The sequence below is a fragment of the Vanellus vanellus genome, assembly GCF_965231255.1.
Source record: "Vanellus vanellus genome assembly, chromosome: 9".
In the NCBI taxonomy this organism is placed as follows: Eukaryota; Metazoa; Chordata; class Aves; order Charadriiformes; family Charadriidae; genus Vanellus; species Vanellus vanellus.
In genome coordinates, this window is record NC_138914.1 from 11,532,200 (window position 1) to 11,541,401 (window position 9,202).

The 9,202-nt window shown below is 47.6% G+C and overlaps 1 protein-coding gene across 2 annotated transcripts in view; it reads right to left on the reverse strand.

Annotated features, from left to right (window-relative positions):
- Nucleotides 1-5,988, reverse strand: part of FGD5 (FYVE, RhoGEF and PH domain containing 5) — a 116,240-nt gene extending 110,252 nt beyond the window's left edge. For both annotated transcript variants that reach the window (XM_082487524.1, XM_082487523.1), the window contains exon 1: nucleotides 5,890-5,988. In XM_082487524.1, the coding sequence (XP_082343650.1) occupies nucleotides 5,890-5,902 (13 nt within the window). In that variant the 5' untranslated portion in view covers nucleotides 5,903-5,988. The remainder of the gene's footprint in view (nucleotides 1-5,889) is intronic.
- Between the last annotated feature and the right edge of the window lie 3,214 nt (nucleotides 5,989-9,202).

Here is a 9,202-nt window from a genome sequence, read left to right on the forward strand (position 1 = left end):
TACTTAGCTCGACAGCGCAGATACTAGTTCCAGCCATGGCTGGTGCCACAATGCAGTTCAGGCATCTCTTAAGATACTGAAAGTAGCTCTTTCTAACCAATAAGCTTTTGTGGACCTGCATTTCCTTCATGCCTTTGGCATTAATTCAACTCAGACATGTTAAAATGGGGGAGACACTGAGAACAGAGGACAGAAATGCACTGCATAGTTCAGGGATCTGCAGAGCTTTTGGATAGAAATGACAATACAGGTGGAGAGACAACATTGCAACAGTGGGATGAGACTGCACCAAACCTAGAATCCCAGTGGAAACCAATGCACACAAGTCCCATCTGTCACTGCTTCTGCCCAGGAAGAAGGGATTGAAATCCACAGATGGAACGAGCTTGAGAAACAGGAGGGAGAGGGAAAATATCCAGACAAGGGCATCAGAAAGTCTCGTTCAGCTCCGATCGGGAGCTGTATAATTTCACTCAGCTGTATCAGAATAAAGTTAAAACTTGTCTTTTAGAAGGCTTTGGTCTGAAGTCAGCAAAAGGTGGAGTATATACCTTAGTGTCAACCTTATCTCATTCCTGTAATGAATTGCTCATTTTTAAAATAAAGCCCTTATTTCCAGTTAGTGCTGCCTGGCTTCTATCTCCAGCTTCTATCTCCAGTATTTGTTATTGTTTCTTCCACAGGGTTAAAGACCCTTTTATTATTCAGTATTTCTCTAGGGAGGACATATACTTCCCTCCAGCTATGTCGTGGTACATTCTTCTTTTTGGTAAACTGGACAAATGAACTCATTAAATCTTTGCAGTTGGACAATTTTGCCTTTCCTGAAGTCTTTTCTTTTGGATTTTTTCTGAACCTTTTCCAATTTTCCAATAGCCCCTATAAAATACATGAGGCAGCCCTTTGGGAAGAATTCCACAGTGGGTACTGATGATGCTGTCTACAGAGTTCAGTTCTTTCTTATACCCAGTTCTCACTATTCTCCATTAGCTTCTTACTGTATCAGGTTGACTTCCTTGTCCACTATGACCTCTAAATTGTTCCCAAGGCTGTGTTGCCTGTTCATTGTCTCTAAACTGATAGCTTTATAATATGCATTAAGTGTAATTTGTTTGAATGAACTTAAAGATCCAGATATGTTTATATAACTGCCCTGCCTACTGTGTTAATTACCCTTTCACCAGTCTTTACATCATAAAGTGAACTTTGTCATCTGATACTTTTCTATTTGCTTTCCTACCAAGGAAAATTTTGGACAGTATCAACATAATCCTGGTCCCAGCACTACGAGTACCACCACTTGATAATGTTACAGAGATAACTACTACAGAGATTTGCTACTGCCAATTAGTCAGTCCTTAGGCTAATTAACCCAGACTTTATTTCTGTTATATAAATGCTTTTCTCCTAAATCAGAATGCACTACTAAAATACTACACAGACGTCAATGTATGTCATTGCATCTATACAGTTGCCTTTATCAAGCAAATCTGTAACTTCTTCCAAAGATTGGGATTAAATTTCCTATTTGAAACAAGCAAAGTCCCACGATTGAGGAAATGAGAATAAGCAACCTTAAGAATACAAGTAAATATAGGAATTCATTTACACGTTACTTGCTGAAACACTATTATACACATCAAAATTATTTGGACCGGGAAGGACAGAAGTTATTTCTATTTTATGAACTAGGCAAACATGAAACAACAAAGAACCTATCCTATACCAACAGCCATCATGCTCATACTCCCTCTTGCATCAGAGCGTGACAGTGCTGTCTAACAGCTCATACTGTTGACGAAAGCCATGTGTGCCAAGTGCCGCACAAACCCAGGAACTCATGTGTGACTGCACTCTACAGTCATAGGTAGAAGTTTCCACACCTCAGCTACCAAAACACCAAGTTCTTACAACGCAGGACAGAGTGGAAATAGACCTGTGTCTATTTCAGCTTGTCTAATACATGGGTTTATATTTTGACCATGGTGCTTACTCCTTAGAGAAGAAATTGTTCCTCCTGTCAAAATAACACATGGAGCTTCACTGTAAGTGAAATGGACAGCTCTTCTTTGCAGATGAAGAGCTGGTTTTGGACCCAGCCAGAATATGGGCACCAACCACTTCAGTAATACTGCCAGGAATGTAAGGCAAGCCAAGCACAGAGTCTCCTAAAACTCATATATTACATTTCCAGTACAGGAAGCTGTAGGTTCCAACCTGTAATTACAATTCTGCCAGCTGTCCAAGTCAGACAGTGAGGGTGTGTTTAAGCTGCCTGTGCAGATAAGCCATTTTAATGTCATTCTGAATTAAGTACCCAGCATAAACTGTGTAACCTGCTTCAATATGTTGGAGATTAAACAGATGAGGTAGCGTGATTTACAAGGAAAGTATAATCCCTTTGAGGGGTTCAACTCATAAAACACCAGTGCTGCCACTGGTAGGACCCCAGGTAAATAACCGAGATGTCATTAATGTTGCAATATTCACTGCGAAAGTAGTTCTCTTTGTTTTATAGCATGTAAATGCATCACTTAGATCACACGGTCAGAGAAAAGTTTGAAATGACAAAAGTTACATAACAAATGAAAACAGTTGCATGGCAGTCACTTGAAATGGAAAAGGTAGACTAGGATCTTCTAATGACACAGGAGTGCAAGTCTTCCTTACAACTGGGACCTCAGTCCAGATTTAGGTATCAGCTCCTACTTTGACTTGAACAGGAATTAGATACTTAAGTGTCTTCTGAGAATTGGGGCTTTAGGCACTTGAGATTTGAGGTCCTGTTGAAAGCCAGCAGATCATTGGCTCCCAAGTGCTTCAGACATTTTTGAAAATATTTCAGCTTCTGCATAAGTCTGATACTTTTGAAAAACAGTCTTATCCTCTCTTATCAGTGTATGTTCTTCAAATGTGTGATCAAAAGTACTCTGTGTACAGCAAGGCTCCACTAGCGTGAAGGCAGACCTATAGTCAATAGTAACTATCCCATGGAAATTTTGCCTTCTTACAAACCTTAATTGAAATATTAACAGCTGAGCTGTCAGAGCACATACCACTCTGCAGAAATAAAGTGCTCTTCTGTACAGTTACTGGAATCCATCCCCTATGATTAGATCAATGCATTATGACTCTGGGATATGGTATCAATAGCTTACAAATTTCTCTTACTATATAACTTTATTGCAGCCACCTGTAAATATACAACAGCACAACATCCCACAGAGAAACACTGTTGGCGAAGGGGAAAAATCTAAAGGTCATATAATCAGCAAAGGATGAATTTCAACACCAACAAAAATCTTGATCCCGAAAATTCTCAGCATTTTCACTGTCTCTAGCAGACTGTACATACAAGTCTTGGTAGGGCTGGGGGGCCTGACCATGATAAACCACATGTACATGACAATCTTGGTTCTAAACTACTGGTATATATTTCTTTTTAAAGTGTTTGTGATGTTTCCAATTTGGCTGTGATTTCACAACAAGAAGTTCACACTGCAGCAGACAGCTTATATTCACCTGTTGTTTCATATATTGCTTCCTAGGAGCCAAAGATGTTAGTTAAAATTCTCTGACAGGTACATACGGCAGCTTTTCCTATATCACTTTCAGCACTAGCTGAAAGAATATATAGTCTGCTTACACCTCTGAACAGTCTGGAGTCTAACATCTGTACATTCTTCCTATGGGCAGCATCATTTCAGCACCTGGCAAACAAACCGGTACTTAGAGGCTGGAAGGTCCTATGTATGAGGCTGGGAGATGGGGTCTGTCTCTCATCTCCTACCGCAGTTTTCCTCTGACCTTGGGTGGACAGCTTCATTCTCTGTTCATATCAGTTCCGCATCTCTGAGAATAATCTGTATCTCCCTTCCTGTTTTCTGTCTGTCATTATTTTAACTTCTGTGGGATCAAGGCTGCCATATATGCCTGCACGTATGACTCTGCTTACTGGAGCTATGTGTTACTCACTGTAACACAAAGATGGCTAATGCTGCTCCCCAAGTTGTGCCAGTTAATAAATGCCCCTCTCCTTCAGACTCAGTAGGAAGTTCTGCTTTGCGCTGATGGGAGAGACATTCCTTGCATTGTGTGAATGTACAAAACAAAGGCTGAGAAGGGATATGAGCACTCTATAAATATAACCTGGAGGTAAACACCAGAGGAGGAAAAGAACTATTTTTAAGCAAAAGGACAATGTAATCACAAGAATAAATGGCGATTAATCTGGTCTGGAAACTAGAAGAACTAGCAATGGTAAAAGGTTCTCAGTTCTGTGAGAGGAATAGCAGGAGAGCTACCTAAACAGTTTTGGTTTAAGATATAATTTGATGAATTAATGAAACATTATGTTCTGTAACAACAGGTACCGCTTTTGGTAATGAAGGTAGTCCCATTTAGTCCTACATTCCTGAAAAATAAAAACTGCTAATAAAATTTAAGTCTTTACAAATGGATACACCTTATATTCCTTACACTGCACTTCCATTGACAACAGGATCAGATTAGAGCCAGTCTGTTTTAAATAATGGAGAGATGAAGAAAGAGAGGTTGGAGCATCATGGCTGAAGCCATTTTTGGCTGGCTCACTTAACTTTCAAATGAGCTTGTCTCCTGGGAGGGACAGAGTCCAGCCCAGGCAGGATCAGAAAATAGAATGGAAATGTCACCACTTTTTGGGAAGGAGAGTGTCTCACTCCCCGCTTCAAGGGGAAAGAGACCCTTTTACTTTAAACTCAGAGGAGTGGTACAACATGCTGATACAACAGCAGAGGGCTGGGTTTGACCTAAAAGATCCTTTCCAAGCCTATGTTCCTGTGCTTTGGCAAACAATGATTCACAGTTTCCCAACACATGACAGTTGTAGGGCAAGGTATCTAGCGGTGAAATCTCTGGGCTTCAGGATGTACCCATGAAAGTGAGGTACCCAGCAACATTCACCTTCTGGAACAAGAGAACACAGTGGAAAATTTTAGGGCTAACACAAAGGGACTGTTTCTCTTTCTCTTTAATTCTCGGTGCAGCATTAGATTTTTCTAAATAACTCCAGAGTTAGTAATAATTGCTTCCTGGATTGTTACGGTTTTTATGCACGTGCCTCGCCCCTGAAAATCAGAAAGTGTTGGTGGAGAATTTAAAGGCTGCCCCAAATTTTCCAGTGACTTCTTTTAATGGTTAACTGTTGAACGTCTTCTCTTTAATATCTGTTCCCTTCTCATCCCGTCTCTTTCACCTGCCCAGTTTCCACCAAGGAAAAATCCTGGGAAGTTAATGGAAGGAGAAAGGGTTTGGGTTTGCCTTGGGGAGAAAATCCTGCAAAAAAACACTACCTCCCCAAAAAGCAGACTTTCAGACACGAAATCACAGCAAATTTCCCAGGGGCTTTGGGGAGGGCCGAGAGTCCCCGAGGGCAGAGCGGACGCAGAGCCGCGTCCCCCGGCAGGCGCAGACCCCCGCCCCGCCAGTCCGATTGTCCCCGGAGCCCCCCGCTTGCCCCGGGCTCGCCACTAGTCCCGTCCCGGCGGGGCCAGCGATGGGGCCGGCACAGCCCCGGCGTGCGCGGTGCCCCGCGGGGAGCCCGGGAGCTCCCGTCGGGACGGGGGGACAGGAGGTGTGCCTGGGGGAGAGATGCGAGCCCCGGTGGCACGGCCCAGGAGCCGCCGGCCCCGGAGGGGTGCCGGGACGGGGGTGGGTGCAAGCCCAGGAGTCTCAAGTGCCCGGGCTGCGGGGTGCCGTCCCGGTGGTGCTGGCCCCGGAGGCGGGGTGTGCCGGCCCGAGGGAAGGAGGGTGCCGGCCCCGGGGAAGGAAGCCCGCCCGGCGTTAGCCGGCCCCGGGGAAAAAGATGTCCGGGGGCGGAGAGCCATCCCGGCAGACCCGCGCACTTACCGGCGTTGTTCATCTTCCACCGCAACTTTGCTCCCTGGCTGCCCCGGGCGCTCAGCGCATGGTCCCGGGGGGCCGCCGCCGCCGCCTCGGCCCCTGGCGGACGCGCCCGGCCCTACAGCCCCCGGGGGCCAGCGGCGCGCAGGCGGGGCGGCCGGGCGCGGAGCGGAGCGGCGCGGAGCGGCGGGAGGGGCGGGCGGCGGCGCCGGCTCGGGGGCGGTCAGCGCCGCGCGCGCCTCCGCCCTGCCCCGCGCGCGGCCCGTCGGGGGCGGTGGCGGCGGCCGGCGGCGCGCGGGGCCGGGCCGGGCGGGGCCGGGCGGGGCCGGGCCGGGCATCCCCCGCCGCGGAGCGAGACAGGGGCTCCCACGGTGCGGGGGGCGCGGACCCCGAGGGCGCGGACATGCCGAGGGGTAGCGGGTGGCTCCGTCCGTTCTCCGCCCTTTCGCGTTCCCCGCTCCCTTTCCGCCGCCCTCGGTCCCGCATTGCACCCTCCTGCTCCCCCTCTCTCCATCTCCCTCCCGCCTTCTCCTCTCCCTTCTTCCCTCCATGTCTCCTCCACACCCCTTCCCTCCTTCCATCGCCCCCATCCCTCCTTTCCCCTTTCATCATTCCCCTTCCATCCTTTTCCTCCTCTTCATCCTTTTCTTAACCGTCCGTCCTTCCCTCCTCTCCATCCTTTCCCCCCCTCACCCATCTTCCGCAACCCAGTCACCCCCCCTCGCCCCGCTCCACTCCCCCGCGGGACACGACCGCCCCCGCCCAGGACCCCCCCGGGGGCCGCGGCTGCCCCCGCCCGCCCCGCCTGTAGCGTCCCTGCGGGGCCGACAGCACCTGCTGCCGCGAGCGGTGTCTGCGCGCAGGGCGGCCACGGGCGGTCCTTCGCATGCAAACCACGCGGGCTCAGAACGGTTTCAGACAGCTCCAGGCTGCTGCCTGCCCCTCTCTCCCTGCCCCTGGCTCCATGAAGTTAACGCAGACATCCTGCGGCTGGGCCTTTCTCCCTGTTTTCGGGCTGGGAGCAGCACTGACCCCCAGACAAGGCTGGATCGCCCCCTTCCTCTCAATGGAGGCATAATGCAGTCCTGCTGCCTCTCCCAGTGGAGCTGGTATTGCTCACACAAGAAACTGCAACTTCGCAAATTTCCCTCCCCTGGCAAAGAAACCCCAGGAGGGCTGAGCTGCCCCCAGGGGTCGCATCCCTAGTCATCCCTGTCACCCCTGGCTAGGGGCCGTTCCTCCCCAGGGCAGGATCCCAGAGCCCTGCATGCCAGCAGGCTGGGTGGGGGGAGAAGCAGCACCTTGTACCCGCCCCGTGTCCAGGTCAGGGTTTGTGTGAAGTAGTCAGGTCCTTCTTTGACTTTCTGAATCCCACAGAAATCAGGACTGCTGCTAGCACCATCCAGAGCAACTTCATTTTAGATGCTGTTACTTCTGCTTTTGCAAAGTACCTAATAACTAACATCATCCTGCTGGCAGATGCTCTGTAGTACAGTCAAAGCTCTTTTTCCTGACCTTTCAATGCTGTCGCACTGTGACTGATGGGGTGCAGAGTGCCTTGCACATTAGTGCACAGACCTCTGAAGAGAGAAAGCAAGCAGTGAGGGAAATGGGAATCAAACCCTTCTTTCTGTGGGCTTGAGTCCCTCCCACTGAGGCTGGTATCTGGGAATGCTGGGTTCTGGGTTCTCTAGGGGACCCTGGTTGTATCAGTACACCTCTAAGCAAGCATTTGCAATCCTGTAAGGTTTTGGAGACCCATAAATTCACAGTAGCAGCTCTTTCATTACTACTCTGACTGACAGATCAGGAGCTGGAAAAGCCTATATATTCCCTCACAGTGTAACATGCCTGGTGTGTGCCCTGGTGCAGGGAATGAAATGGGTTTCCCTGCCCACCTACAGCCAGCAGTCATCTGGCCTTCTCCCACCTTCACGTACTGCTCCCTGATTTATTCTTGCCACCTGCAGCCTTGATGTCTGTGTCAATCAACACAAATAACTTATGTCAATAGAAAGCATCATCTGAAGCAGCTTCAGGAATACAGATTTAGGGTCTTGCAAAGTGTGGGAAAAAGTTTATGATGTGACACAATGGAAAAGAAAGCACAAGTAAAAAAGTCAAGCACGGTACAGGTGACTTGGAAAAAAATTCTTAAATATGTTTTCCAGGAGAATAACTTTTTGGTTAAACAGGTTAATGCACTAGGGGAGGGGGCAGAAGGAGGGAAAGAAACATGTTTTCATCAAAGAACTGAGAATGTGGGCTGGAGAATTTGGGGGATTTGCCTAATAACCTGAAAAAATATAGTCTAGGTAGCAAAGTTTTCTTATACCTAGATACATAATGGAAAAATGTTGGTTAAGTATGTTACTAGCAAAACAAAGTCTTTGTAAAAGAGATTCTCCAAATAGGCCAGGTGGTCTTGTAGTTACTGTGCTATTTCTAACGTGGACTTCACTCAATTTCCTTTTTGGTCTGCTGTAGGGCAAAGAACTATGGTACTTCCTAGGTTTTGATCCAAACAGCCCATTTGTGAAAAATCTCGTGGAGCAAAGAATGACTCTTTTCTCCCTCCCTTTTTCTGTGAAAGGAGCTAAACACTCCAGCAGAACTCCATACTTCACGACAAGGGGACAACTCCGGTTCCTAGCATTGTGCTCGAGGTCTGGCTGAGGGGGCAGGCATTCCCCATGATCAGTTTTGTGACCTAGCCCTGGAGAGGGTGAGTGCTTCTCATAAGTTTCTGTCCACCCGTTCTCCAGCCTGCTTCCTGCCGCGAAGGGCAGGGTGCCAGGGTACCTCCGGGAGTCGCTGACTCCCCTCCTTCATCGCATTGCATTGGTTTGAACTTTGAACTGGTTTGTGATGGTTAAAAATGCGACACTTGCACTGCTACGAAATATTGTGCTGTTCACAAAGGAATGCATTCTTGAGAAGTTTAGACTAATTTTGGACCCCAAGGACTCTGCTGCATGGGCAATTAAGCTACAATTTGGGTGCAATAGGGAAAAAAGAAACAAACATCTGTGCAGTGATCACTATCTTAAAAAAAATCTGAAGTATATTTAGTAAGCAAAAAGGCTTATATTCTCTTTATTGTCAGTCTAAAAGACAATCCAGGGTATAATTTCCTGTACTGAAATGATGAAAAGCTTTAGGAGCTTTATAGCTAAATGAAAATAAGAAGCATAAAAGAACTGCTTGAAATTTGTCAGTTTATCCTCTAACCCTCTTAAAAAATAATGGGGAATGATCTGTATTACAAATGGAAGAATGGGAAGGTGAATACATGTCAACATGTTCAGGAGATGCTGAA